General features: G+C 42.3%; 2 protein-coding genes across 3 annotated transcripts; one reads left to right on the top strand and one right to left on the bottom strand.

Moving 5' to 3' along the window:
- Nucleotides 1-264: 264 nt before the first annotated feature.
- On the bottom strand, nucleotides 265-6,751 carry PTTG1 (PTTG1 regulator of sister chromatid separation, securin). Its single transcript, XM_034779305.1, has 7 exons — nucleotides 6,487-6,751; nucleotides 4,821-4,895; nucleotides 3,672-3,775; nucleotides 2,793-2,971; nucleotides 2,059-2,152; nucleotides 616-768; nucleotides 265-434 (listed from the first exon to the last, which is right to left on the bottom strand). Exons 3-7 carry the CDS (start codon nucleotides 3,754-3,756, stop codon nucleotides 364-366), a joined length of 582 nt encoding a protein of 193 aa, XP_034635196.1. The 5' UTR covers nucleotides 3,757-3,775; nucleotides 4,821-4,895; nucleotides 6,487-6,751; the 3' UTR covers nucleotides 265-363.
- Nucleotides 6,752-6,907: 156 nt separating this feature from the next.
- SLU7 (SLU7 homolog, splicing factor) lies at nucleotides 6,908-22,185 on the top strand. Of its 2 annotated transcripts, none has more exons than XM_034779303.1 (16): nucleotides 6,908-7,032; nucleotides 8,629-8,811; nucleotides 9,032-9,185; nucleotides 10,380-10,460; nucleotides 11,891-12,055; nucleotides 13,254-13,322; nucleotides 15,394-15,441; nucleotides 16,058-16,189; nucleotides 16,659-16,756; nucleotides 17,620-17,687; nucleotides 17,896-18,035; nucleotides 19,012-19,173; nucleotides 19,643-19,747; nucleotides 19,894-19,968; nucleotides 20,298-20,411; nucleotides 21,168-22,123. In XM_034779303.1, exons 2-16 carry the CDS (start codon nucleotides 8,642-8,644, stop codon nucleotides 21,345-21,347), a joined length of 1,761 nt encoding a protein of 586 aa, XP_034635194.1. In that variant the 5' UTR covers nucleotides 6,908-7,032; nucleotides 8,629-8,641; the 3' UTR covers nucleotides 21,348-22,123. The 2 variants fall into 2 exon arrangements, with proteins under 2 accessions (XP_034635194.1, XP_034635195.1); XM_034779304.1 differs by having other exon boundaries at nucleotides 6,940-7,032; nucleotides 8,632-8,811; nucleotides 21,168-22,185.
- Nucleotides 22,186-27,527: the final 5,342 nt, after the last annotated feature.

Below are 27,527 nucleotides of genomic sequence, written 5' to 3'. Positions count from 1 at the left end.
GCAGTAGGAGCTCCATCTCCACCACAACCCAGGAATAAAGCCACTTCAATTAAGCACTCGAGTAGAGCTTTTGGCTACTATTTTCCTTTGCCAAGACAAAAGCCTAGCTTTGGTTAGATTTCAGGTGTTGCTCAATTGAAAAGCAAGACTCTAGTTTTGCTGCAATCCTTTGTCAAACAAATATTCTGTCACTGTGTAGTTTCTGGTAACCCCCTTCTGCAGTAGGCAAGATGGGTCTGATCTATGTCAAAACAAAGTCTTAAGTTATGCAAGTTAACCTAGTTCTTTATTATTAAGGGATACAAAAAAGATTCAAAGCTGTTCAGTGCTCAATAAAAAAGGCTTCCAAATTCACTTTAAAAGTCATGACAAAGGTGGCAAGTCAATGATTTCATCCAAGGTAGAGAGAAAGTTGGCAGTTGATTGTAGCAATTCTGGAAGATTTAAAAAGGGAGCAAGTCAATGTCTCATGAAACCCCACATTCTATTAATTAGGTTAGACTCCCAGTAACTGTTAAGGGTCGTTACTCATACATTCCCTCCCTCCTATCCACCCACCACCACCCCATCAACCAACAAAACAAGTCACTGAAATCCAGCCAAGGTCTTACTTACCACATTCCCATGAAATGTGGGACAGCTTCACAGGTGAAGGGACCATGTTTATACATCTGTCAGGTATATTTTTGTCAAGTATCAATAGAGGAACTCCAGTCAGTGACATGTGGCTTAGTCGGTGTTCTTCAGGAACTTCAAAACTCTCAAAGTCTGTTCAGAGAGATTAGTTTATTTCAAGTTTGATAGAGTTGCATGACTTTCTACCAGACTGCTGTTCATGTGAAGCTTGTCCCCTTAGACTTGACCACCTGTTAAAGGCTGACAGTTCACAGGCAGCTAGATGCTACAAGTATGTTTAACTCAGTTCAAGATAGCAGGTACTAAGAACTTGACAGCTTATGGAATCATGTAGGTAAAGGCTGTGCAATCCATTTGCCTGCACCTTCATTGGTGTTTACACTACATCCCTGTGGGATGTCTCATTATGCTTATTTAAGTGGAATTTAGCATAAGGCATGACCTGACACTTGTTGCACTAAAATCTCTAGCAGGCTGGGCACTAAGTGCTCACCCCCCCAGTGAATAAATGAAATATTTATTCAGAGCTGACATGAAATCTCAAGGGTGCCTACCGTCGCATCTTGTGTGACAAGACATGGAACAACTTCAGCAAGTTTAACATGAGATCATTCTCTTGTGATACTTCTGAAGTAGTTTGAAGGGTATTGCCAATATCTACTAAGGTTCCCTTATGTGTTTCAATAAGCCTTAATAGAGGTACCATCAGCCAAGATGGTACTAGTTCTCAGGAAAGAAGAATCAGGAAGGCAAATGCTGCATTTGGAAGACTCAAACATCTCCCTCAAGATGAAACTGAATGTGTCCAAAACAATTGTTATCATCATAATATATATCAGTGAGACATGGCAACTTACCCCAAGAAAGATACACAAAAGCTGGATGCATTTCATCACAAGTGTCTGAGAAGAATATTGGGAAGTACATAGAGATAGGAAGACTAATGAAGTAGTCAGAAAAATTGCTTGACAAGGCACCCTCTCACAAATAATCTACAAAAGACATCAGTGGCTGGGACATGTGCTAAGAATGGGAAAAAAAACACTTACCAAAAACCGCCCTTGAATGGAAGCCAGAAAATGCAAGAAGAAAGAGGAAGACTGCGAATAACATGGAAACGAACAGTTCTGAATGAAATCAAGCACCTCAACATGAAATAGGAAGATTTGGAGAGAAGAGCAGTTGACAGGCAAGGATGGCAAATGTGGGTAGCCCAATGTGCAGCAAAGCATGAGATGGATTAAGGTCTAAGATAATAGCCAAGGGGTTTCAAGAGTTGCATCATAAACTAGCACTACAACAATCTAGCTAAAACCCTCCTTTGGAAAGCAAGGTTAGCCTGAAAGTCAAGGCCTATCTTTAGGTCTACTTAAGAGGCTAAGAAAAGACAAATATTAGTCTTATATTTACATCAGTTCTCACCGAGAGGATTGTAGGGAAAGAAGTTTTCAATTTCTGGATAGGCTTCTTCAGTGGCCACACTGCAGCTTTCCACTGGAGTTGTCTTTCCAGTAATCTAAGAAAGATTTTATGATTAGTCATCCTCCAGTAGTCTAACTTAAAGTGTTCATCCTCTATATTGCAGAGTCATTTTTGCTAGCAAGATCAAAAGCAAATTCTTTTCCAGGAACGCCTCCCAAAAATTGTGCACATAAGCAAGACTCCTTAAGCTAGTTTTGCTTTTAATAAGATATTAATGTTCCAGTTTGATTGTTGGGAGTTCCTATAAAACCACAGGTGATGCAAAGGACTCTATCTACCAGATGACATGTAGTGCACTAGATACGGAGCAAGACCAGCTCATTTTACACAGGGCAGACAGATTTGGATAGTTGGGGGGCAGGGTCTACCTGATCAGATAGACAACATATGTTTGGGATTTGGGTTAGGGTCACTCCCTTCCCTAACTGCTTTTCTACAGAAAAGCTAGTATTCCATATAGAAGGCAACTGCTGCTCCCTCCAATCTGGGGGAAGATTTTTGGATTATTAGCAATAGGTTCTTTAATTTCCATGAAAATGGAGTCTTCCTGCACTCAGACACCATTTCCCTGTACAGAAATACCAGTATCCAGCCTCTGCTCTTATTTCCAGGAACTGAGTAGGTAGAAAGCTATAGTGCATGTTCAGTTCCTGATGAAGCCTTTATGTACGTACTTTTTTGGTAGGCAAAGCCTGTTTTTTCTGTTTCTGAGTTTCCTTCTTGTTTGTGGTTCCCAGAGTCCTGTTTACATTTCCCAGAGCCTTTCTGACAGACTGAGACCTGGCTGGAGTTGCATTAACTGTTCTTCCAACAAGTGGAGTCTGGGTCTGTGATCTTTCAGATAAGACTTTTGCTGCAGGGAGAAATTTAGAGTTTTACTTAGAGCGAGTCAGTACATAGCTGTGCAAGTGCTTGAGACAGACTACTTTTAGCTATTTCAAGTTTTCTGCCTAGTAAGAGGATTACATGACTTAAGTGCAGTCAAATGCTTCCAGACAGAGTTAAGAATCAAAAGGTGTGGTCTACATTTAAAACTTCTATTGGCATAGCTACGCTGGTCGGGGAGTGAAAAACCCCATACCCAGACTAACAACAATGCTGACAAACAACCAGAGTGTTTATACAGCTACGCTGACATGAGAGAACATCTGTTCATATAGATAACTGTTTGGGGAGGTATGGTTCCTATACCACCAGAAAGGCTCCTTCTGTTAGTGTAACCTGTGTCTGCACTAGAGCCATGCCAATGTAGTCATCTTAAATGCTTAATTCTCTATAGTCACGTCCACTCCAGTGGACACAGAGGGAGTTAGTTCTGAACACTCCATTACAGGTTCTCAATATACCCCTTAAAAGGGAGAATGGGACAGGTAAAAGTAGCTCAAATGGGTTCTGAGGATAAGTGTTTACAACACTGAATCTTTGACAACTTTCTTCACATCTGAAAAAATAGCATGAAACAGTGAACCAAGCATGTTCCTGGTTTATTTCACTAGGCATCTTGTTTTGGTGCACAGATTCAAAGTTTAATTTCTATAGCAACATATACTCACAAGATACTGAGGACAACCTTAGCCGATCCTTAGAAGCAGCAACATCTCCTTCATTCTCTTTGTCTATGAATATAAGGGTTGTCATCTTCAGTGTGACAGGATCACTGCAAGAAAAATCACACTTATTTGTTGAATTACTGCCAAGTCCTTAGGGAACACAAGCATTGAGGACGGTCATGCCTTTGGTGCCTCTCCTAATACAAGCATGCATTGGGGATTCTGTCTTTAAGAGAGAGCATTTATGACTATGCTGTCCATTTGTTTCCTAGATGAGAGTTGGTTTAAGTGAGACCACACACACACACTTTTGCCGAGCTTTAAGCCTGACATCTTATTGTAGGAAGTCCCACTGCCCAATCTCAATTGCTTTTACAGAACACATTGGTAAATTAAAGTAAACCTGTCAACATTAACCAAGTTGCTTAAGTACATCTTAATATGTTTTGTTTATTCTCTTAAGAAGACTACTTGCAAGTGCAAATTAATGTTGCCACTATAATGCTAAAGTGGACAAACTGTCAAGTTTGGAAAGCCAATCACATGATTTCCCAGCCTGCTTTAGTAGTCTGCAGTCAGCTCCCGACTAAGTTAAAGGATCAGAAAGAGGCAGTTTTCAATAGAGGACTTTAAAGTAGGCATCAACTTGAAAATTTCCCACATGAGCATCATTTGTGCCTATGGTTAGCACACCTAATCATACTATAATTTAAGGAGCGAAGACAAGTCTGTTTCCTCAACCTTGGGTTAGTCAGTAGATTGTGGAAGTCTGATGAAGGGGAAACATTTCTGGAAGATAGTTAAACTCAGATTAGTGTTACTGCACCAGAACAGCTCATGCAATGAGGTGGCAGTAACCAGACCACCACTAGTGTTAGCACTTTGCATCTTGTTAAGTGGAAATAGAGACAGAGGCAGAAGCTCCGAATGGCAAGCCAAGGTAGTGCTTGTACCATTTACCTCAAGAGATGACAGGATGAAGATTGTGCCCTCAGGGATGTGACAAAGGAAACATTGCCAAGAACAATGTAAATTGCAAGGGATTACAGTGAAGTAGATCGTAGTTTGATGATATCAGACACTTTGATCAGTTCCCCTCCCACCCCACACCCCCCCATGCACACCCACACCATCAAAGGAGCCTGCATTTACCTGGCCAGAGTCCCCAGCAGGCACTAGAAATAGCCAGAACTATGCAATTCTTAAGGGAGACAGCAACACTCCAACCTGCAGAGAGCAAAAGAGTATAGGCAGCAAGTTATATGGGCCCATGCACCACCAATATTAAGGAACATGGGCTCAGCGCCACCAATGTTTGGACTTATGATTTCAGAACCGTCCCAGCCACAGGACAGATTAGGGCAATTGCCCTGAGTCCCACACTTTGGGGACCCCCCACACTTCAGGGGGATATGGGGTCCAAGAAGACATAGGACATTAGCAGGGGGCCTGGCTCCAGCAAGCCACCTGGCCCCAGGCCACTCCACCCCCTCCCCCCAAACCCCCACCCTGCTTCATTCCAGCCCCTCCCCCAAGAAACACCAGGAGCCATCAGGTTAGAGTTGGAGCCAGGTCACTCACTGCTGCCAGCACCACACACACACACCCCCCAATAACCTCCCCAGGCCACCCTGGACCCCACACCCCCCTGAAGTATAGGGTCCCCCAAAGCACAGGGCAGTTTCCCCAGTCCATCCTATGGACTAAATAGCTCTGCTTGGATCCATTTGGGGCACTACCAAAAAAAAAAAAAAAAAAAAAAAAAAAGCCACCACACACACACAACCAACCACATACAAACCTAGCACCCATACAACAGAGCTTAGCCACAGCTTCATCCCAGAAGCTGGGGAAGCCTCCATTCCATACCCAAGAAAAGCCAGAAGTAATAGAGATTAACAAGACAGGAAGAGAAAACCAACCCAAGCCCTGCTCTCCCCCCTGCAGGGGGCAGCTCAGCAGCTCACTGGAGCAGGCAGCCGCCCGTAGAGAGAAGGAAAAGCACTGATACCTCCACAACCCAGAGCCCCTACAGCAAACCAGCCCAGAGCAGCCTCTATACACCCCCTACCCAGCGCACTCACCAGCTGTATAATACAGACACCACCCGACCCTCAAGCTATAACACACACCCTACTCGCGGGGCCGTTTTTAAACATCAACCGCTTCTCCCATTGGCTGCTTGACACGGGGACTAACGTTCCGGCTGCCCATATTGGTGAACCGGGAAGTGGGCGGGCTGTGTCTGGGCCGCTCGCCACCAATAGGCAAAGGAAGAGCCGTTGTCAATCGGGGGGTCTCAGGCCTAGGCTACTGAGGGTCAACCTTGCACGTACTGTAATTCCCAGCCTGTGCTGCTCGCCCCGCTCGAAGTCACTGTGCCTGAGAGAGCTTTAAATCCTGTCTCCCCTGAACGCTGTTTATTGTTTTGCATGTCACTGAGGCTGGGCAGTGAAAGTGGTTCGGCTTTCTGGTTCTCTCTAATAATCTAGATCGCTATTAACTGTGGTACTATTTTATATGTAGTGCTTATTTGTTAAGCACAGACAATCTGCCTGCTGGAGCTGTCCTGGCCACGGACTACAAACAACCCCGCCCCCAGAAGTTTACAATCTAAGGCCTGGAGGCCCAATCCGGCCCAGTGCTGAGCAATTCCTGGGAGGCGCTGGATGTGCTGCTCTCCGGGAGGCTAGCGAGTTCAACCCCTCCCAGATGCTCAGCCCTGGGCCCTAAAATCAGGGCTACATTGGCCACACTGACATCTATGTATAACACTCTCATGCAAACGCTACCCCCGGCACAGCACTACAGCCCTTACTCCATAAACGCGGCAGGGAAGTCCGGCCCCGTTTGGGTTGGGATTTACACAAAGAGCGTGCGGACGCATTTAATTCGGTGCCATTCAGAAGTATTTTATTGCCGGGAGAAGTTGCGTAAGTGCCGCCGAAGAGCAGGCGAAGGGGCGGCCGGGTGCCTGGCGGAGGAGGCTAGCGCAGAGCTAGCGCCGGCTGCCGCGGGCAGAGCTCCGCAGCGTCCCGCGGCGATCTCAGGGCGTGTGACTGTCAGAGCCCCTACCCCCCGCACACGCAGCCCAGTCACACGCGGGTGTTGGGCGCGGGGCCCGCCGCCCTCCGGGGCACGGCTGCGTTCGGAGCCGCCCGGGCAAGTCACGTCTCGTGGGGGACAGGGGAGGCTCCGCCCGGCGTTGACAGGGGCAGCCGCCCATACCAACGGGTTCCTTTAAGAGGCGGAGCCAGAGCCGGCGGCGCGGTGCATTATGGGATAGTGGGGGGGGGGGGATGACTTGAGGCCTAGTTGGTAAACACGGAGTCGGGGCCTGTCTTGCGTCGTCTGCGCTCTCCGGGTAAGTCCGGCTGCGTCCCGCCTGCTGGCCTGGCCAGGTCCTATTCTCGAGCCTCGGGCGCTGCGGTCGCGTGGGGGGATAGCGTAGAGGCCGCGCCGCCTGGACATGGGGAGCGGAGCCAGGCCGAGGCACCGGGGTGGCAGCTGCCCTGCCGGGCTAGACACAGCGTAACCCCCCCCCTCGGAGTTTCCCTGACTAGGGACCCACCCGCCGGGGATGGGGATCCATGGATGCGTGTCCCCCTGCCTCGGTGCTGGGAGCCCCTAGATCTCCGCCTACGCGCGATTCCCCGGGTCCTCCTGAATCACGGGTCCCCAATAACAGCGCAGGCTGGGCCGTGTGAACAAGAACCGGCGTCGGGTCCCTGCCCCCAGCGGTTAGTCCCGGGAGAGTAGCAGACTGGGGGGAGCGGCTGAGGCAGGTGTCAAGGGCTGCAGCTTGGGCTCTCTGAAAGGTTCGTGAGCCTGGTTAGTCCAAGGGCCAGCGACTAGCTGGTAACGAAACCAGGTGACTATCTCGTGATTTTCTCATAGAAGGCTTGTGTGATTTGAGACAGGATTCCTGAGTTTTATAGCCAGCTTTACCCTGACTTGTCCTCTTGGGTAAAGTATCTGACCTTGCTGTTTTTCTGTCTGTAAGATTGGGATAACCCTTATCAACTTTACCTGACTTTTGTGCAACTTTACCTTTTTTATGCATGTTCATAAAAGGCCCTGAAGTCTTTGCAAAAGTACTGCATAAGGGCATGGTGTCTGCTCGCATCCCAGAACAGAAGTTGGTCTAGTAAAAGATATTACCTCACCTAACTTATCTCTAAAGTATATCTTGTTCTTTACAAGAACTGTATTTTGTTACTAAGATCTATGATCTACTTGGCCACATTGACATGTTATTGATAGCCCTGAAAATGCTTGCGCTGATTTTTAAAAACCTATTTTGTACAATTTTCTGCTTCATTTGCAAGAGATAAGAAAGCATAGCGTATTGCAGGGGTCGGCAACGTTTGGCACTTGGCTCGCCAGGGTAAGCACCCTAGCAGGGCCAGGCCAGTTTATTTACCTGCTGACGCGGCAGGTTGGGCCGATCGCGGCCCCCACTCGCCGCGGTTCGCCGTCCCGGGCCAATGGGTGCGGCGGGAAGCGGCGCGGGCCAGGGATGTGCTGGCCGCGGCTTCCCGCCACCCCCATTGGCCCGGGACGGCGAACTGCGGCCAGTGGGGGCCGCGATCGGCCGAACCTGCCGCGTCAGCAGGTAAATAAACTGGCCCGGCCTGCTAGGGTGCTTACCCTGGTGAGCCGCGTGCCAAACGTTGCCGACCCCTGGTGTATTAACTGTGCATTTTTCAGTACTAGTTTCTATACTTACTTAACTGCTTAACATGGTTATAAATCATAAATGCCAGTGATTTTTGTCAAGCATATTGGCTTAACTGGAAAACTGGAAGGAACTAAATGATGTGAAAAAATATAAAAGATTGTGATGTAAAATAAAAATAACTAATATATTAGAGATTAATTTTCCTTTAATTTTTAATAATTCTATATAGTGTTAAATCTATTGCCCTTTTCAATACATACCCATATGTGTTCATGTCAGAAGGAAAAAGACAATGGCATCTGGGACTGTTGAAATAATTAACTCTACCCCTGCGGGAGGGTCGAATGATGTAAGCTTGGAGGAACCAAAGAAGATGACAAGAGAAGACTGGAGGAAAAAGAAGGAACTAGAGGAACAGCGAAAGTTGGGTAATGCTCCAGCTGAAGTGGATGAGGAAGGAAAGTAAGTTTCATCTAAGACTATGCTTGATATTCTGTTACGATAAAACACACTTTCCCTTCTTATTACTAAAGAAAATGTTGAGGAAAATGGCTAAATTTCAGTAACGCTGGGGAGACTTTTTGTGAAAGCTGAACATCTTTAAAAGAAATTATACTGTTTTTCACTTACGCCACACTGTTTACATCATTTGCATGTAAATATTTTTAATATCTTTTTGCAGAGATATCAACCCTCATATTCCTCAGTACATCTCTTCAGTGCCATGGTACATAGATCCTTCAAAAAGACCTACGTTAAAGCACCAGAGACCTCAGCCAGAGAAGCAGAAAGAATTTACCTCATCTGTTGAATGGTACAAACGAGGGGTTCAAGAGGTAAAATATCTTTATGGTGTAGCAAAGATGAGACTTATGGAACATTGTTTTGGGAAGGGAAGAATTGTGACAAATATATGAGAATCTTCTTTGAATGAAATTGATTTATCCTTCTGATGATTTTATTATGAAAAGTGTTTCACTATAACTAATCTAAGTTTTGGTAACTCTAGTGTTCAGTTTTGTCCCCACTTAGCCCACATAGAAATATTTGTTTCTTCTTTTTCACTTGCTAGAAGAGCTGCACCCCTACACACAAAGACTGAAGAGCAATAACAGTATATCTAGTCTTTTTTTTCTGTTGTGATCTTATCTGACTACTGAAAAAAAATTTGAAGCAGAATATTAGTTTCTCTCTTCATAGAGGAAAAATTGGGGATGTGCACTGTATTTTAGTGTAAGAATTGCCAAGAACGGTTCCCAACCAGTTTGATCATCATTCTCCTTTGATATCCAGTGGTTTCCTTAACTGTATTAAAGAAATGTAAAATTTCCTGTAATCTCTCAGTAACCCTAAAATGGTGTTGGATTATAATCCAGAGATTTAATTTAGTAGTTTATTTAGACACAGTGCTCCACTAATAGGCTTCAGATCTTTTCTAAAGGGACTGTTTCTGTGAGAATAGTTCAGTCTTTATTACTGTTTTGATTCTCTGCATCTGTACAAAGATCCAACAAGGGTGGAATTGCTTTCACTTTTCTTGGTAATGTAGAATAACTGAATGCTACTAATAACTGAATAACTAATAACTGAAATGAGACCACTGTTTTAAAATAGGTCATTAAATAGCAATCAAATTAAATTACTTTAATTTACATGCAAAACTGAATGTATTTAATTGAATAATCTAGTCTAGAAGAAAAAAATCTGAGAGCTCAATCCAGCACTATTGAAATCAGTGGGAGTTTATAGATTTCTATTATCGATTCTTCTAAAATACCTATTCCCTCTGGTTCTGTACTGATTGGGCAGAGTGGGGGAGTGAAAGGGGAAACCTTTGCCATAGGCTTTCCAGAGCATTTGGGAAACAACTGAAACTGTGTGTTTTGGCTTTGTAGAGCTGATTTTGTGTACACAGATTCACCTTCACTTAATCAGGCTAATTAAAAATGCAAATCAGCCAAAGCTACTTGTTGGGAATGTGTGTGTCAGTCATGCTATTTATATCACAGTGTTTGTTCCCTTATGTTTAGAATGCTGTTACAACTAGGTACCGCAAAGGAGCCTGTGAGAACTGTGGTGCAATGACACATACAAAGAAAGACTGCTTGGAGGTAAACCTGACTATTTTTGGTGTCTAACTGTTTCTTGGAAAATATTGCTGTGAATTTGCATTGGTGGAAAATATGTAGTTTGGCACATCTAAACTGGCTCTTCAGAGTGATTTTAATCAATCTCTCAAATACAGTTTGAGATGTTTGAAGGCTGTTGAATGAAACCAGTTTTATGAAGGAGTAATATGTAGGGAAAAAACTCAGTTACCATATTAAAAGACTTATCTTTTCAAGGTATTATGGGTCAACCCATATATATATAGGGGGGTGTGTGTGTGTGTGTCTATATATATATATATAAAATCATTTGACAATATAGTTAAGAAAACATACTTCCGTCTACAACATCTCACCCACGCTTTTCATTGTACACCTCTACCCCGATATAATGCTGTCTTTGGGAGCCAAAAAATCTTACTGCGTTACAGGTGAAACCGCGTTATATCGAACTTATTTTGATCCGCCGGAGTGCGCAGCCCCACCCCCCTGGAGCGCTGCTTTACCGCATTATATCCGAATTTATGTTATATCAGGTCACGTTATATCGGGGTAGATGTGTATAATTTATTGAAGTAATTGTCTTACACTGCTTTGGTCAAGCACAGCCCAGGATACCTTTTTCAGCTCCAAATCTGTTAAAATGGGATTTCTTGAAAGTACTCTTAAATGTCTGATGATGGGACACCAATTTCAATCTGTTCAGTTTAAAAAGTAACTTTATGTACGGCATTTGCCTCTGAATCTTCATGCCATCTTTTTTTTGGGTGGTTTTTACAATCACACTTTATTTAAAAAAAAAAACAAACTTTTTTTCCTCTCTCCTATGACCCACAAAAACAGGGGAAACTGACACAGGCTTTGCTCACATGTATGACTTTGCAGAAATCCTCTCATCTTTGTTCTAGCACTGGACTGGTACAGCTCCACCAGCTCTAGTGTAGACCAGCATTGTTCTACACTACTTGTGTTCTCCAGATCTCCTCTGATTTGCATTAGTAGTCAAAAACACCATTGTTAATCTATACTAGCCTTCTTGCCATTTCTAGAAGTGATCCAATAGTGGGAGAATTCCGAAAAACTACCTCTGTTGATGCAGCCTAACAGTCTAAGCAGGGAAATTCACAGTGTAGGAACTGAAAACTAATCTTCCAGTTAGAGTTCTTTTAGGTGTTATTGGCAGCAGTAGATAAAATAAAAGCAGCTACACTTTTGTCAGTTGTTTTAAGTCAATACCTTTTTAAGCCGACTTCAGTATATAAAATCTAGAAGTAATAATGGACATACATTTAGAACTGTAGGTTGCAAATAGTGTATTGTCAAGGTATCTAAGAAGAATTAAGGTTTTTTTTAAAGAGATGTATATAGGTGAGTAATGTGGCTGTCCTTTAGACTAAAATAATTCAAAGGTAATGGTGGTTTCCCTTTTTCAGAGACCTAGGAAAGTTGGAGCAAAATTCACAGGCCTTAATATTGCACCAGATGAACATGTGCAGCCTACACTAATGTTTGATTATGATGGGAAGAGAGATCGTTGGAATGGTTATAACCCAGAAGAGCACATGAAGATTGTAGAAGAATATTCCAAAGTTGACTTGGTATGTAGGTATTTAGGTGAATAGACTTACTAAACATTCTTCAGTATGTGCTGCATTCATAATCCAAAAGATATGTGGATTCTCTCTTTGGTTGCTTAGATTTCTTTTCTTGTTGAACTAAAAACTCAAAAAATAAAAATGGAATTGCAGGGGGATTTACCCTGTAAATGAACTGCAGATCAGAGTTGCATACACACTATTGCAAGCACTTCTTACATTGACTTAATTTTTCTCTATGTATAATCACCCACAGTAAATACTTGATATGGGGTAGTTAATATTGATAATGATTTACCTCAGAATTAAAATATTTGAGCTTAGCTGGACTTTTAACGTTTTCAGTAGCAGATATGAATGCCAATGGTGAAAGCAGACACTTTTTTAATTTTAACTCAGTGAAACTGACATGTCTTACTGTGTCAGCCCAATGAGCCAGAGTATTTTAAAGAGTATGGATCTGTCAACTTGCTTATGTTAAGTAAACTGGTTGTGACAGTAAGATAGCCTTTAGATAGTCTTCCCTCCCTCGAGTGATGCAGCCAGTAGCTAGAGATTTAGAAGAGCAGTATAAAGACAAACTTTGGGGCACTGGATCCTTTGGATAAGTCTACGCTGCAATAAAACACTTGAGGCTGGCCCAAGTCAGTTGACTCAGGCTTGCGGGGCTATAAACTTGCAGTGGAGATGTTTGGACTCCGGCTGGAGCTTGAGCTCTGAGACCTTTTTCCAGGTCTCAGAGCCCCGGCCCCAGCCCCAGCCCAAACTGAAACATCTACATTGCAATTTTTTTAGCCCCACAAGCCAACCCCTGCAAGCCTGAGTCAGCTTGTGTTTCATTGCAGTGTAGACATAGACTCATAGAAAGTCAAGGTTGGAAGGGACCTCAGGAGGTCATCAACTCCAACCTACTACTCAAAGCAGGACCCAGCCCCAATTTTTGCCCCAGATCCCTAAACGGCCATCTCTAGGATTGAACTCACAACCCTAGGAGTAGCAGGCCAATGCTCAAACCACTGAGCTATCCCCCCTCCCCCACTTTGAGTGGCTATCAAAGCTGGAGTTGGTTGGTAGCAACAAATTCAGGTCCTAACTAGTGCATTTAAAGTTCTAAATGCACCCAGAGGTGCTTATGATGAGTGTTTTTGATAAATCACTTTTATTTAACAAAATAAAATAAAAACACTCTTTCCATATTTAGGCTAAACGTACTCTGAAAGCCCAGAAGTTGCAGGAAGAGTTGGCTTCAGGAAAACTGATGGAGCAGGTGGTAAGTAAGCTTAAAACCTGGCACATTTTTCTTAAAACTGAAACAAAAAAAGTGCCTTTTTTTCCTTTTCTGAATAAAACAGGTCATCTCTGCCTTCAGATGCTGGTAGCCCAAACAACTAGTAGAGGGCATTACAACATAAATATTTGCTTCATTTGCTGTCTTGTATCTTTTTGTGTGTGTGCAGATCTGAAGCTTCTGTTTTGCATCAGCTTGCTTTTCAGCATATGCCATTGATAGGAGTAGCACCTAGCACTGGGGAAGGGATAGAGCAGTGATTTTTTTTTTTTTTTTTTTTTTGTTGGGCATTTTTATGAAGTCTGTTTATCCTATATTGTCCAATACTCTAATCCTTTTTATAAAATAAGTACACTAACTAACAAGAAAAATATACCTGTATCAAGAAGTACTTTAAAATACTCTGAATTAAGTGAAAAAGGGTTAATCTTTGCTTCCTAGTAAGGCTCCCATGTCCTGACAATTGATGGCCTTGCCAAGCCATGCAAAACAGAGCTTAGAGAATCTTGCTGTCTGTTAGTAACTTTTATTCAGGGAAATACTAGACTTAAGAGGTTTTATATTATTTTACTAACTTTCTAATTCTGAAATCTTCCCGTGGATTGATTTGTCAATGGTTAGTATAAACATGTATGAACTCGGTTCACTATCTGAAATCCACACTTTACATCTTGTTGAGTTTTTTGTGCCAGTATTTGCAGGTTCTTGGTTAAGCTTTATTTTGAGGTTGGGGAATATCAACACACATTCCTCTTGGCTTGCAGATCTCTTTGCCATGGCTTTAGTTTTCATTTTCCTTCTCACTAGTGGCTCTTGGATTATAATTGGGGCCTTAGTAATTAAATTAACTGAATATTCTTGTAAGAGGATTTAAAGGTAACTTTGCATGTCTTAAAAAAAATTAAAAATAAAGAGATGGCTATAAGTGAGGGTAGTTCTTGGAATATAATATACTGTGTTTACTCTATTACTGATCAACAACAAACCAAAGAATTTATGCCATTCGCCTTCCATTTTCTAGGGAATGTAACAACAAATTTTGTGCCTAGATGGCAGAGTAAACTTGGTCTCTAATCCTGACACAGGTTATACTCTTCTTCCTAAGGACTAAACAAAACAATCAGAGCTAATTAAAGATAGCTCCCATCTCTTTCCTTCTCCCTTCCCCAGCAGGAATCTCCATCTCCCTTTCAGAGCCAAAAGGAAGGCCTTGTCACTCCCTAAAACAAGCCATTCTCTGAGGGTGAAGAACTTCATGCTCTTTGTTTCCCTTCTCTGAGTGGTCAGACACACTCTCCATAGTTTCATCCCAATGCCAGATCATCTTCAGCCTCCCCCAGTGACTCCTGGCACGAGGGAGGTGGCAGAAGTGGAGCATGTTAAGAATGTAGGGAAAGATTTCTGGGTGAGGGAATATGGAGTAAGACTAGATGGGTTTTTCCCAGGACTCCTGGGCCTTCCTCCAGTGTCCATGGATCTTCCCTCCTCCTCCACTCCAGAGGTCACCTCAATCTGGAAATTAATTGGTCCCTGTTAAAACACTTTAGCTGGCTTCCTCTGGGTTAAACTATGGGTTCTGGTCTCTAAACAAAAATGACCAAGGTACTTTGCAACCCTGTTAAATCATCAATTCCAAAATACTTTTTTTTTTTTTTTTTTTAACTAACTTGAAATGTTAAGGTCTCGTGAGAACTTAATTTGGAACTATCAGTGTTGATAGACAGTAGAACTGACCTTATGCAACACTCTCACAGTTCAGGGACTCATCACTCTTGTGAGATATATAGTGGCTTGATGTGAAAATAATTAAAATATTTCTCAAAAAGGTTTCTGTGCTGTAAGAAGCTTGTAAACTTTCAAGCAAAAAATGTGTATCACCGTGATCTGTTCTGCAGTTTGTTCCATGGTTATCACATTTGTCTTCCACTGCCTTTGGGATAAGCCCTGCTTTGATTGTTTGTCCAACAATTTCCTCTACTTCCCCCTCCCAAATCTCTTCCCACCCTAAAGTTTTGTATTTTCTGCTCATGTGCTTTTTTTTTTTTCCCTGCAGAACTCCCCAAGACACCACTGGGAAGAGGAGGAATCAAATTCACAGACAGTAAGACACTTATCAAATGCATCACTCAAGGGAAGGAAAACCAGATGCTGGAAGGGGTTGGAATAGGACCTGCTGTGGTGGCTTCATGCCATCTATGGATTCCTTGAGCAATGGGAGCTCAGCAGGGGCCTGGAGTTACTGGCTTTGCAGCTGCTTTGTGCTCCCAGAGTGGTGCAGAGCAGCTGGAGTTGGGTTCCAGGATCTGGCTCTTTGTCTTTGAATCTTATTGTGGTATTACTTCTTAGAAACAAGTTGTCAGGCAGGAGAATAACTGACTTGTAAAGAAAATCCAGGCCATATCAAGAATAGTCGCCATATTTTTTATTGCAGTTTTATATTAATTGTATTTTAACTCTTAGGTCTCATAAATAGAAATGGAAATCCTGTAAGAGATTTTTTTCTAAATTTTTCAATGTAACTGTAGAATAGATTCTAACACTTAACCCAGAATTTACATTGCAAATGCCTAACTAGAGAAACTGTGGGATGAGATGAGGGGTTCTTGAATTTTTTTTTTTTTTAACTAATCAATTTAAACTAATAATCAGGTTGTTGTATTTATTTCTAGATTGAACACCCATCATTTTACTCAGTAGTTTTCTGACTCTGTTTTCAGGAAAGAGATCATAACAGTGAAGATGAGGATGAAGATAAATATGCAGATGATATTGACATGCCTGGACAGAACTTTGACTCCAAAAGACGTATTACAGTCCGAAACTTGCGTATTCGGGAAGACATTGCTAAAGTAAGCCACAGCAAATGAACTGGGTTATATTATTATGACTTTTCTTTTCTTTTTTTTTTTTTAAATGTATTTATATAACCTATTGTTTCTAAGGTTGTGTTCTCTTAACTAGTAGTTACTACTAGTGGACTCAGTGTGGGGCTTGGAGCCTGTGGACTTAGTTTCTGTTCCCAGCTTTGCCATTGATCTTTCTATGTCACCTTGGGTAACTCAAGACCTCCCTTTACCCATTTCCCCTTCTGTCAACATATAAAAATTCTGACTTTTAGATAGTGCTTTTGCATCAGGTGCTTTACAAAGGTAGGCGACCTATCATGGTTATCCCAACTTAAAGGAAGCTGCTCTAATAGCAGTTGGAGGCATGTCATCTAACACTTTAAAGTATCTATGAAGGGATTACAGTAATATTTTCAGTTCTGTTAGAATCCCAAATTTCTAAGTAAACATTTTGTATGTCTCCTTATTTTAGTACTTGAGGAATCTAGATCCAAATTCTGCCTATTATGATCCCAAAACAAGAGCAATGAGGGAGAATCCATATGCCAATGCAGGCAAGAATCCAGACGAGTAAGTTTGAAACTGGGATTTTGCTACACATCTTTAACGAAATGAGATAAAGTTTAAATTGTCTTAATATTAAGCTTGTTTGTCTTTGCTGTCCTGTGTATCTTGCTATCAATGAGCGACTAGTCAGTTATGGGGGAGGGAACCTTTTAATACTTTTTTGGTTATGTTCTTCTGCTTATTTTGTTTTTTTCTTCTAACTTACAAGTTGACACACACAATGCCGATGAGGATCATTTTGTTGAGTATTGATACTTAAAGTGATCTTGTCAATTTAATTACCCCTGGGATTGATACTAATTTTTTTAGTACAAATTGTAATGTGGGCAGAACAGCAAGTTGCAGGTTACAGCAGAACCCCTCTATAGTAGAAGTGGTATCTCTGGACCACAGTGATGTATATGTAAATGTATTTTGATAGTTGGATGTTTGCAGCTATTCTCCTCTTGACCTGCAATTATCACAGCAAAAATACTCCCAAATTCAGATATCCCACTGTCCAGAAATTGAACTTCATGCTTCCCTGTCAAAGACTTGTTAGAATCCATAGGTTGGCCTCTTGCTCCCCAGACCAGTATGCATTCAGAATGTTGCAGAGCTAATGTGTTAACACTCAGGGAGAAAGCAGAGGAGTAGTGATGTGAATGACATTTATGTGTTCTTCTGTGGCCCAGGTAGGGAATAGAAACAATGTTGCAGGAGGGTCTTACCATTTGGGGAGTGTTGGTGACATGCCCTTTTCAAGAAAGAGAGATTCAAAGTTACAACAGTAACAAGATGCCAAAAATGGATGAAAGAATTTAATAGGAGTAAGGGTGTTGCACATTACTTAAATAATTGGGGTTTTTTTGTTTGTTTTTTTGTAGAGTCGGTTATGCAGGTGATAATTTTGTTCGTTACACTGGAGATACCATTTCAATGGCACAAACTCAGTGTAAGTATTTCATTAAGTCAGAAAACTCATACCTTAAAAATTGAAGTGCCATATTTCTGTGCCAAGGAAGAAATGTATCTTGTTACAGATAAACTTGATTGCATGATGACTCTTAGACAAAGAACAGATTAAAGGTGTTATTTGAAAAGCGTGTATAGGATTCAGAATGATCATTTAATTAAGTGATGGCTCTTTGTTTTATATATAGTGTTTGCTTGGGAGGCTTATGACAAAGGCTCTGAAGTTCATCTTCAAGCAGACCCTACAAAACTGGAGCTCCTGTACAAATCCTTCAAGGTGAAAAAAGAAGATTTTAAGGAACAGCAGAAAGAAAGCATCCTAGAAAAGGTAACAAAGACAAATGCCCAACAAACAAGAATACTGTAAAGAGGGGGTCCAGCTTGGGTTTTTGCTTTTTTCATTAAAAAAAAAAAAAAAAAAAAGCACACAATAATGCTGGTTAAACCACCTGTTAACCTGATCAAACTCTAAAATTATGTAGCCTTTATACCTGTTGTGTCTGGTAAGTTATTTAATATAGACACATCAGTATAGTTGAAGGTCAGTTAGCATTTCTTTCTCTATGGTCACGGGCCTCAGCTGTGAGAATTTACCTCTGGTGAAAACTTGACAGTGTAAGATGTGGGGGTCCAGATTTATGTTTTAAAATACATACAAGTGGTGGAAAATAGTCTCTGTATTGTTAAAATTGATCTTTTAGGAAGAAGGTAACTTGGGATAGTTTAGACTAAGTATTTGCAAATATTTCACAACTCATACAAAATAAATGCTTTTCAAAATCTTATTTTTCAGACTTTGGTATCGCCACAATGAGTGCTGTGTCCTTTTATATAAACATTTTTCTATTTTGCTGTATTATTATCAATTTTACTTAGCATTTTCATGATTTTTACCACGTTGTCTAACATTTGTTAAGCACAAGTTGACAACAAACAACATATTGTCTAATTGTTCTATACTTGGATTGTTTTTCTAACTTTGTTTTGCTTTGAAAACTTCTAGTCATTTAAACAAGATTTTCTATACTTAAATTGAGATATATCACTGGAGCGGGCAATATTTCTCCAAACAAAAAAAATCTGAAGAGTTACCACTGTAGCAGAAAATAGGATCTTTAGCTAGCAAGTCAGAAGCACAAAAAATTGATCACATTTTCCGTTTTAATGTTCTGAGTGCTTGTATAGCACCCAAAGCACAGGGAAGGCAGTGAGGTGATAAGTTTCAAATGCAGATAGATACAGTTGCAAGTCTAAATGACTTTTTTTGCTATAGATCTTCAAAAATGTTGCTTGTATTGTTGTAGTATGGAGGACAAGAACATCTAGACGCTCCACCGGCTGAACTGCTGTTAGCCCAGACAGAAGACTATGTGGAATATTCTAGACACGGAACAGTCATCAAAGGACAAGAGAAAGCTATTGTCCGTTCTAAGTATGAAGAGGATGTAACTATCAACAACCACACAGTAAGCACCTAGACTGAGAAACAATAGCAAGAGCTAAATTTCCTGGTAAAGCAGAGGAAGTATGACCAAGTGCCATGGGAACTGTTGCACTGTCACTAAAGTAGTGAACTTATCTTTTTGGATAAGTTGCTTGCTTATGTCTCTCCCTCCAAGCAGGAACATTTAATTACCTTTAATAGGAGCTGTGAGTGAATCAAGTGGAGAGTATGTGGGGAACTTTCATAGGCACAAATGGCAGTCATGCTTCCAACTCCCCTTGAGTTGTTCTGGGAGTTGGGCACCTAGCTGTCCTTTGCCTTTGAAAATCTCCCCCACATGCTAGTTCTTGTAGATCTTCAACGTTCATCAGTTTTCCCTCCTAAGATTTTTGAATGATCTACTACTTTTCTGAAAAGAGTTAAACAAAAATCTTGTATGATTTGCAATGTTCCTGTTACATGATTGCTTCAGTACTGTCTCTGTCTTACAGTGTATATGGGGTTCATATTGGAAGGAAGGCAGATGGGGATATAAATGCTGCCACTCGTTTGTCAAGTATTCCTATTGTACAGGAGAAGCTGGGAAAGAAATCGCTGTAAGTAACATTTCATTTTTAGACATTAGAACAATGGGATGCTGCTATAAAAATATCTAAAATAAGGCTAGTAATTCAACTTGTCTTTCCATTTTGGTATACGCATAGTGAGTTTTCATGCCCTTTCTTTTATCTTCATTATGCAGAATACTGCATCAGACTTACCAGAGGAAAAACCTACGGAGGAAGAGTATATGGCAAAATCCAAAACGTTGATGGAGGTAGGTTACCTCCCCTTCCACATGTCTTCCCTTTATAAAAGGAAAACTACTTTAAAAGATTGTGGGAAGGAGGACTTTTACATTCTGTTTATCTGGAGTTTTAAAAGGTGGAGTGGTGTAGTGACTGTACTACAAAGTTGCATGGGCCACCTCTTCTGAGCTTGACTAGGAGATTTATAAAGTATTGGATCATTAATGTCTCATCTCTCAATGTTCCCAACTAAACTCCTGAGATATAGAGTTGATAGACCCTAGAGATAAGTTCCTTGGACATGCATGTGCATAACCCTTGGCATTTCAGTCTAAAACTCCTGCTTTTCTACCTCCAGATACATCAAGAAAAACAGAAAGATGAGAAAAAGAAGAAAAAGAAGAAGCAAAAGAAGAGTCCAAATTCAGATAGTGAGGGTGAAGAGAAAAAGAAACATGAAAAACTGAAAAAGGTGCACTGTGTTTTTTCAGACAGTGTTCTTGTTCTTATTAAGAAATATTTGGTCAGTAGTATGAGGGTCCCAAAATCATGGTTCTTGTGGCATTGTATATAGGCCCTATCCTGAAATTGATGGTGTGCATGAGTAGATTTCGGCAACTGTACAAAGTCCCAATGAAGTCACTGAATGGGGCTCCACAGAAATACAGTAGTCTGCCCGTGTACTATCAGTTACAGCATGGGAGTCTTACACTGATATACTATATACTTCAGCCATCTTTTGGATAAACCACAGCTTCTGATGAATAGCAAACAGTAGCACTACTGTAGGGAAGGAATATTTAATGTTTTTAAAAAACAAAAGGGGAAAAAGCTATCCTTGTTCAGTCTGGATGAAATTTTCAAGCTCTTAAGTCACTAAAATGCTTTAGAGAATTTCACCCTATACATAAACTTAGCTGAAAATTCAGGAATCCGTAAAATTACTACACCCTAACATCCTACATTTACACAAAATTTTAAAATAGCTAAATTAAATAATACTGTGAACAGAGAAAACTGACAGCAAAATTAAATCATTAAGTGTGACAAATGCTAATTTGGCACTGTATTGGAGGTTAAACACTTAAGGCTTGTAGGTGTAAAATGAGAACTAGCATTAGCTGTTTTTGTGTGGATTATAGTTCCCCACTGTTCTGTCTGCTACTGGTGTTTTAGTTAAAGTACTAGAATCTGTCATGATTGTTACCTCGTTTCTGCTTTTCTTCAGGCATTAAATGCAGAAGAGGCTCGTCTCCTCCAGGTTAAAGAAATCATGCAGTTAGATGAGAGGAAGAGGCCATATAACAGCATGTATGAAACACGGGAGCCTACAGAAGAGGAAATGGAGGCTTATAGAATGAAACGCCAAAGACCTGATGATCCCATGGCCCCCTTTCTTGGACAGTAATTATGTGAAAGACATTCCAGCACACAGTTCTTGGCTATTGTATATGATACTTGGTAAACCAGTAACTGGAACTTTTCTGCCCACGTTTCTGTAAAAAAACTGCACAAGTCTGCTTTGCAGAAATGGCCTGATTTTTGCCAGGGAAAAGAAGTCTATGAATGAAGTTAACAGCTGGTGCTATAAGCATACTAGTGCTTTCTTTTTTTTTTAAAAAAAAAAAGTATACTTGGTACAGACTTGTACTATTGAAAGGGTAAGTTGATACCTTCTAAAATTCATCGTAACAAGTAACGGGAGAGAGGAACCTATCAATTCAGGAAAACAAACTGCATCTAAACCAGTTGGCCAGCAGGTGTCACTGTTAGGTAAAAATTGTTGAATGTAACACACAGACTATGTCTACACTAGGGACCTTACCGCAGAACAGCTGTATTGCTGCAGCTGCGCCACTGTAACATCTCCTGTGTAGCCACTCTATGCCAGCAGGAGAGAGCTCTACAGCTGGCATAACTAAACCACCCCCAACAAGCAGCGGTAGCTATTTCGGCGGGAGCCACTTTTGTCGGTGAAACTTTTGTTGGTTGGGGGAAAGGGGGTATTTTTTTCACACTCCTGACCGACAAAAGCTTTGCTGACAAAAATGCTTATATAGACAAAGCCTTAAAAGTGGTAGACTGTAACATCTCTTAAGACTTTTCTTACGTGTGGCTCAGTAAGGGGGGAAAGTAATTCTTTATCATTTTGATAATTTTAGGAATGCAAAAATGTGTAAAAAACTGATGTGATTGGCTGTACAGACTTGGTTGAATGTAATATAAAAGTTAATGCTGTCTGTTAATTGGGAATATTTGACTCTTTTTTGTCCTGAAGGGTTACAAGAAGCTGATATTCTACACAGCTTTGAAACTCTTACTGTGTTTTAGCTAATAATGTAGCCTTATATGCATACACCCCATATGCAGTGCTGAGATCCTGTGAGATAAATTGCATTTATCATGAAACTTTGCTTCACCTTCTCTGTCACTACTCATGCATATCCAACAAAATTCAGTCTCACGTTCCAAACATTTGAGCAGTTCAACCAGCCAACATTATTATTGTATTTTAAAAATAAAAAATGACCACATTTCTTTAACCCTTTGCTCCTACCAAAACTCCATTTTGCAATGTGCAATATTCAGTGATGGGTTTAAGGTCCAACATCTTATGGTATCTCAGTTAAAAATATGCTATCTACACAGTTGGAAAGTTATGATTTCCAAAGAGGCAGAGATGCAGCTTTTGGTTCTGTCCGTGGATGGCTGAGATATTGGATATGACACTTTCAGTGTAAACTTTTAAACATTTATAAGAAATATATAATCTCTCTCTCCCTCAAAAGTCTGTATGGGTAAATTAATATTAATATAACCTGACTTTACAGCTAGAAGGATTAAGAAAGTAGTCCCAACAGCATTTTTAAAACATGTAATATCTTTTTTTCTCTTAAATATATGGATATATTGATTTCTAGCGGTGTGATATAGAAATCTTTATTAGCATTCTTTGAGTTATGCAGGTCATCCCTGAATAGCAAAGTCATTCACTTGGGAGTCCTACTCACATGCTAATAAAATCTTTTCTACCATAACCCTATTTTTCTTTTTTTAATCTTTTATAAATAGAAGCCCAATTACAATGTAGAAAAAAATACTTTATGCCATAATACTATTTCAAATAACTAGGAAAGTTATGGTATCATCATCAGTTAAAATCCAGTGTGGTACAGTATACAGTTGGGTTGATTTCTTGTCACTCCATTTTGTATTGCATTTGTCTTGTCCCTGTTTTTAACACTCCTATCAGTTCTGGAGCATCTTTTACTGTCAGACCATTCTGACTCGTACAAAAACTTCAATAAAAAATAAAATAAGCTACATCTATCTAACATGTAATGCAAGCAAGAGAAAAGAAAAGCTTTAACGATTAAGAGTGCTGGTTCTGTGGGTGGTTTAATTTAAAAAACACAACACAGGCCAGGTCTACACTACCCCCCTAATTCGAACTAAGGTACGCAACTTCAGCTACGTGAATAACGTAGCTGAAGTTCGAAGTACCTTAGTTCGAATTAGTTCGAACTTACCTTGGTCCACACGCGGCAGGCAGGCTCCCCCGTCGACTCCGCGGTACTCCTCTCGGCGAGCTGGAGTACCGCAGTCGACGGCGAGCACTTCCGGGTTCGACTTATCGCGTCCAGACTAGACGCGATAAGTCGAACCCAGAAGTTCGATTTCCAGCTGTCGAACTAGCGGGTAAGTGTAGCCAAGGCCACAGATTTAGCAAGTCAGCTAGAGTTTAGAGTAAGATGCATCCCTCAGGATAGAATCTGGCTCTAGACAAAACTCTTACAACTAGCAGCATAATTTCTCAATTCCCTTTTCACCAGCTCCCTCAATTTCCTATGATACTGTCACACTGTGTGGTGTGGGTCTAGGAGTGGCTCAGGATTGTGAGAGCCTACCTCCGGGTAGACTGTCAAAAACAGTGCATATACCCAAACTGGTGGTATGTTCTACAATTAGATTTCACCAAGCCTGTAACAAATGTGAACTCCTGGCTCACTGTAACAGTCTCACCATGGAGTCACAGACAGTCCCCTTAGGGGCTCCAGTCTATCTTGCCACCCAGGCAGCCTGGACATGGTGATAAATAGTCACACCAAAAATCACACTATATTCTGGTCCCAAGACACCAGTCACTTACCCCAGATCAATTAATACCCTAGATCAGTGGTGGGCAGCCCATCGGCCACACGTAACCTGGCAGGGGAATCCCGCTGGTGGGCCGAGAGACAGTTTGTTTACATTGACATGGCTGCCTGCAGCTGCCAGGCGTTTCGGTTCGCTGTTCCGGGACAATGAGAACTGTGGGAAGCAGTGGCCAGCACGTCCCTGCAGCCTGCACCGCTTCCCGCAGCTCCCATTGGCCGGGAATGGTGAACCATGGCCACTAGAAGCTGTGGGCAGCCGTGCCTGTGACGGTCAGTGTAAACAAACTGTCTTGCGGCCCACCAGGGGATTACCCTGGCGGGCCGCAAGTTGCCCACCACTGCCCTAGATCTTATACCAAAGACTATGCCTGTAGCCAATCTTGTAATAAACTATCTAAAGATTTATTAAGTAGGAAAGAGAAATGAGTTATTTACAGGTTAAAGCAAGCAACCACACACACAAATGAGTTACCATCTAAATCCAAAGAGTGACAGTTGTGATCTGTCAATTCAGGGTAGACCCCAGGGGTAACCCCTGGAGACCTCTGGCTTCAGCATGGCTTCTCTGGCCATGTTAGAGTTCAAACAGCAAAGAGATGAACAATCTTCACATCAACTATTTTTATTTTCCTCTGCCATCATTAAGAATGATAGAATGAGTTCTTCTGCACTTCTCCATGGGTGCAATAGGGCCATTAACCAATCCTTTGTATTGCAATGTTCCTTGAGGCCCATCTCATTTTGATAGTTATTGGTGGGTGAGAGAGACGAGCAACACGCTTCCCATCTAGGTTCACAAATTTAGAGCAAACATTTTTAAAGTTATAAAGCAAAACTTACATATTTCCTTATAGCCTGGAATACAGACATTACAAGTAATGGATGCAGCAATTTACAAGCATTTCATAGAGTCTAAACGCTAAATACATTCTTATAAGACTAATACCTACTGGTCTGGTCTCGAGCTATGAGTTTGTCAGTTCTTAGCTAGTGCCTTCAATCTTGGCAAGAGCTGGCACCTGGTCTGCCAGTGTCACAGATACATTCTGTCAATTTGCCTCCACTTAGTTCACCAAATTTAATGCTGGAAATAGGAAGCTTGCTGGTTCGTTTAAAAGGGAATACATAACACCCAGGCAAAAATGTTGCTGGATTAATTTTTTGCTGAAGCCAAAACAAAACAGCAGAATCTAATACAATGTGGTACCTCTTCAAAGCCATCAGTGAGGCTCACCAGATAGCAGTGTCCCATATTGCTTTGAAATTGAAGTATGAGGTGTGGTGATCTTTGTGCGATATCTAATAAGTCAGAGCTGGATGGGTGAAACCCAGTTCTAGGTAAGCCATGAGAGCCTTGGTACCAGGAAAGGCAGTAGTAGGATAATTAATGATGCAATGGGGTTAGCCCTCTGAGGGTATGTCTACACTACGAAATTAGTTCGAATTTATAGAAGCCGGTTTTATTGAAATCGGTTGTATACAGCCGATTGTGTATGTCCACACAATAAAATGCTCTAGGTGCTCTAGTCGGCAGACCGCGTCCACAGTACGAGGCTAGCGTCGACTTCCGGAGCATTGCACTATGGGTAGCTATCCCACAGCTATCCCACAGTTCCCGCAGTCTCTGCCGCCCCTTGGAATTCTGGGTTGAGATCCCAATGCCCGGATGATGCAAAACAGTGTCGCGGGCGGTTCTGGGTACATGTCGTCAGGCCCCTCCCTCCCCCGTCACAGCAACGGCAGACAATAGATTCGCGCCTTTTTATCTGGGTTACCTGGGTTACCTGTGCAGACAACATGGAGCCCGCTCAGCACAGCTGAGCTCACCATCACCATATGTCCTCTGGGTGCCGGCAGACGTGGGACTGCATTGCTACACAGCAGCAGCTGCTAACTGCCTTTTGGCGGTAGACGGTGCAGTAGACTGGTAGCCTTCATCGGCGATCTGGGTGCTGGCAGCCGTGGGGCTTGCCTTTTGGCAGTAAATGGTGTATTATGACTGTTAGCCGGCCTATTACAAGTCGGGTCATCGCACGTTAGCAGAGTCTTCCCTGAGCAGCAGCTCGTACAATAGGCCTGAAGACCATCGTCATACACCGCCCAGTATTTGCTGCCAAGCACCCAGAAAGATGCCGAGGGCTATCAGTCACGCTGCACCGTCGTCTTAAGATGTAAAAAATAGATTTTCTCTGTATTCATTTGCTTCCCCCTCCCTCCGTCAACAGGGTTTTCAGTTTAATCTTTGGGGGGGACCAGTCTGTGACAGTTGTTTGTGTCTCTCCCTGATGCACAGCCACCGTTCTTTATTTTAATTCCCTGTGCCTGTACGCCATGTCGTCACTCGGCCCCCCTCCCTCCTTCCCCTAGGCCGTCAGATACTACGTTTGCGCCACAGCTCGAGCCGAGAAGCGGTTCGCGCCTTTTCTTTGAATTCTGGGTTGAGATCCCAATGCCCGGATGATGCAAAACAGTGTCGCGGGCGGTTCTGGGTACATGTCGTCAGGCCCCTCCCCCCTCGTCACAGCAACGGCAGACAATAGATTCGCGCCTTTTTACCTGGGTTACCTGTGCAGACAACATACCACGGCAAGCATGGAGCCCGCTCAGCTCAGCTGAGCTCACCGTCACCATATGTCCTCTGGGTGCCGGCAGACGTGGGACTGCATTGCTACACAGCAGCAGCTGCTAACTGCCTTTTGGCGGTAGACGGTGTAGCATGAGTGATAGCCGTGGGGCTGGCAGCCGTAGTGCTGCATTGCACCAGCCCCTTGCAGGCGATGGTATATTATGACTGGTACCCGTCGTCGTCGTACTGGTATGGCTGTCAATCATGGCCACCTGGGCAGACATGCTACTGTTTCGATGATGACGGTTACCAGTCATAATATACTATTTTCTGCCAATTGCCCAATATTGTCTGCTAAGCACCCAGAAGAGGCCGAGGGCGATGCTGGGTGCTGGCGGACGTGGGGCTGGCAGACGTGGGGCTGCATTGCTACACAGCAGCAGCCCCTTGCCTTTTGGCAGATGATGGCATATTATGATTGGTACCCGTCATCGTCATACTGGTATGGCTGTCACTCATGCTGCAGCGTCGGCTGCCACCTTAAGATGTAAAAAATAGATTTGTTCTGTGTTCATTTGCTTCCCCTTCCTCCGTGAAATCAACGGCCTGCTAAGCCCAGGGTTTCCAGTTTAATCTTTGGGGGGACCATTCTGTGTGACAGTTGTTTGTGTTTCTCCCTGTTCCTGTACCTGTATGCCATGTCGTCACTCGGCCCTCCCTCCCTCCCGCCCTCCTTCTCCTGGTCCATCAGATACTACTTTCGCGCCTTTTTTCTGACCAGGCGCCATAGCTAGCACTGGGATCATGGAGCCCGCTCAGATCACCGCGGCAATTATGAGCACTATGAACACCACGCGCATTGTCC

This window comes from Trachemys scripta, chromosome 8, assembly GCF_013100865.1.
Source record: "Trachemys scripta elegans isolate TJP31775 chromosome 8, CAS_Tse_1.0, whole genome shotgun sequence".
NCBI lineage: Eukaryota > Metazoa > Chordata > Testudines > Emydidae > Trachemys > Trachemys scripta.
This window is presented reverse-complemented; position numbering and strand designations above follow the sequence as displayed.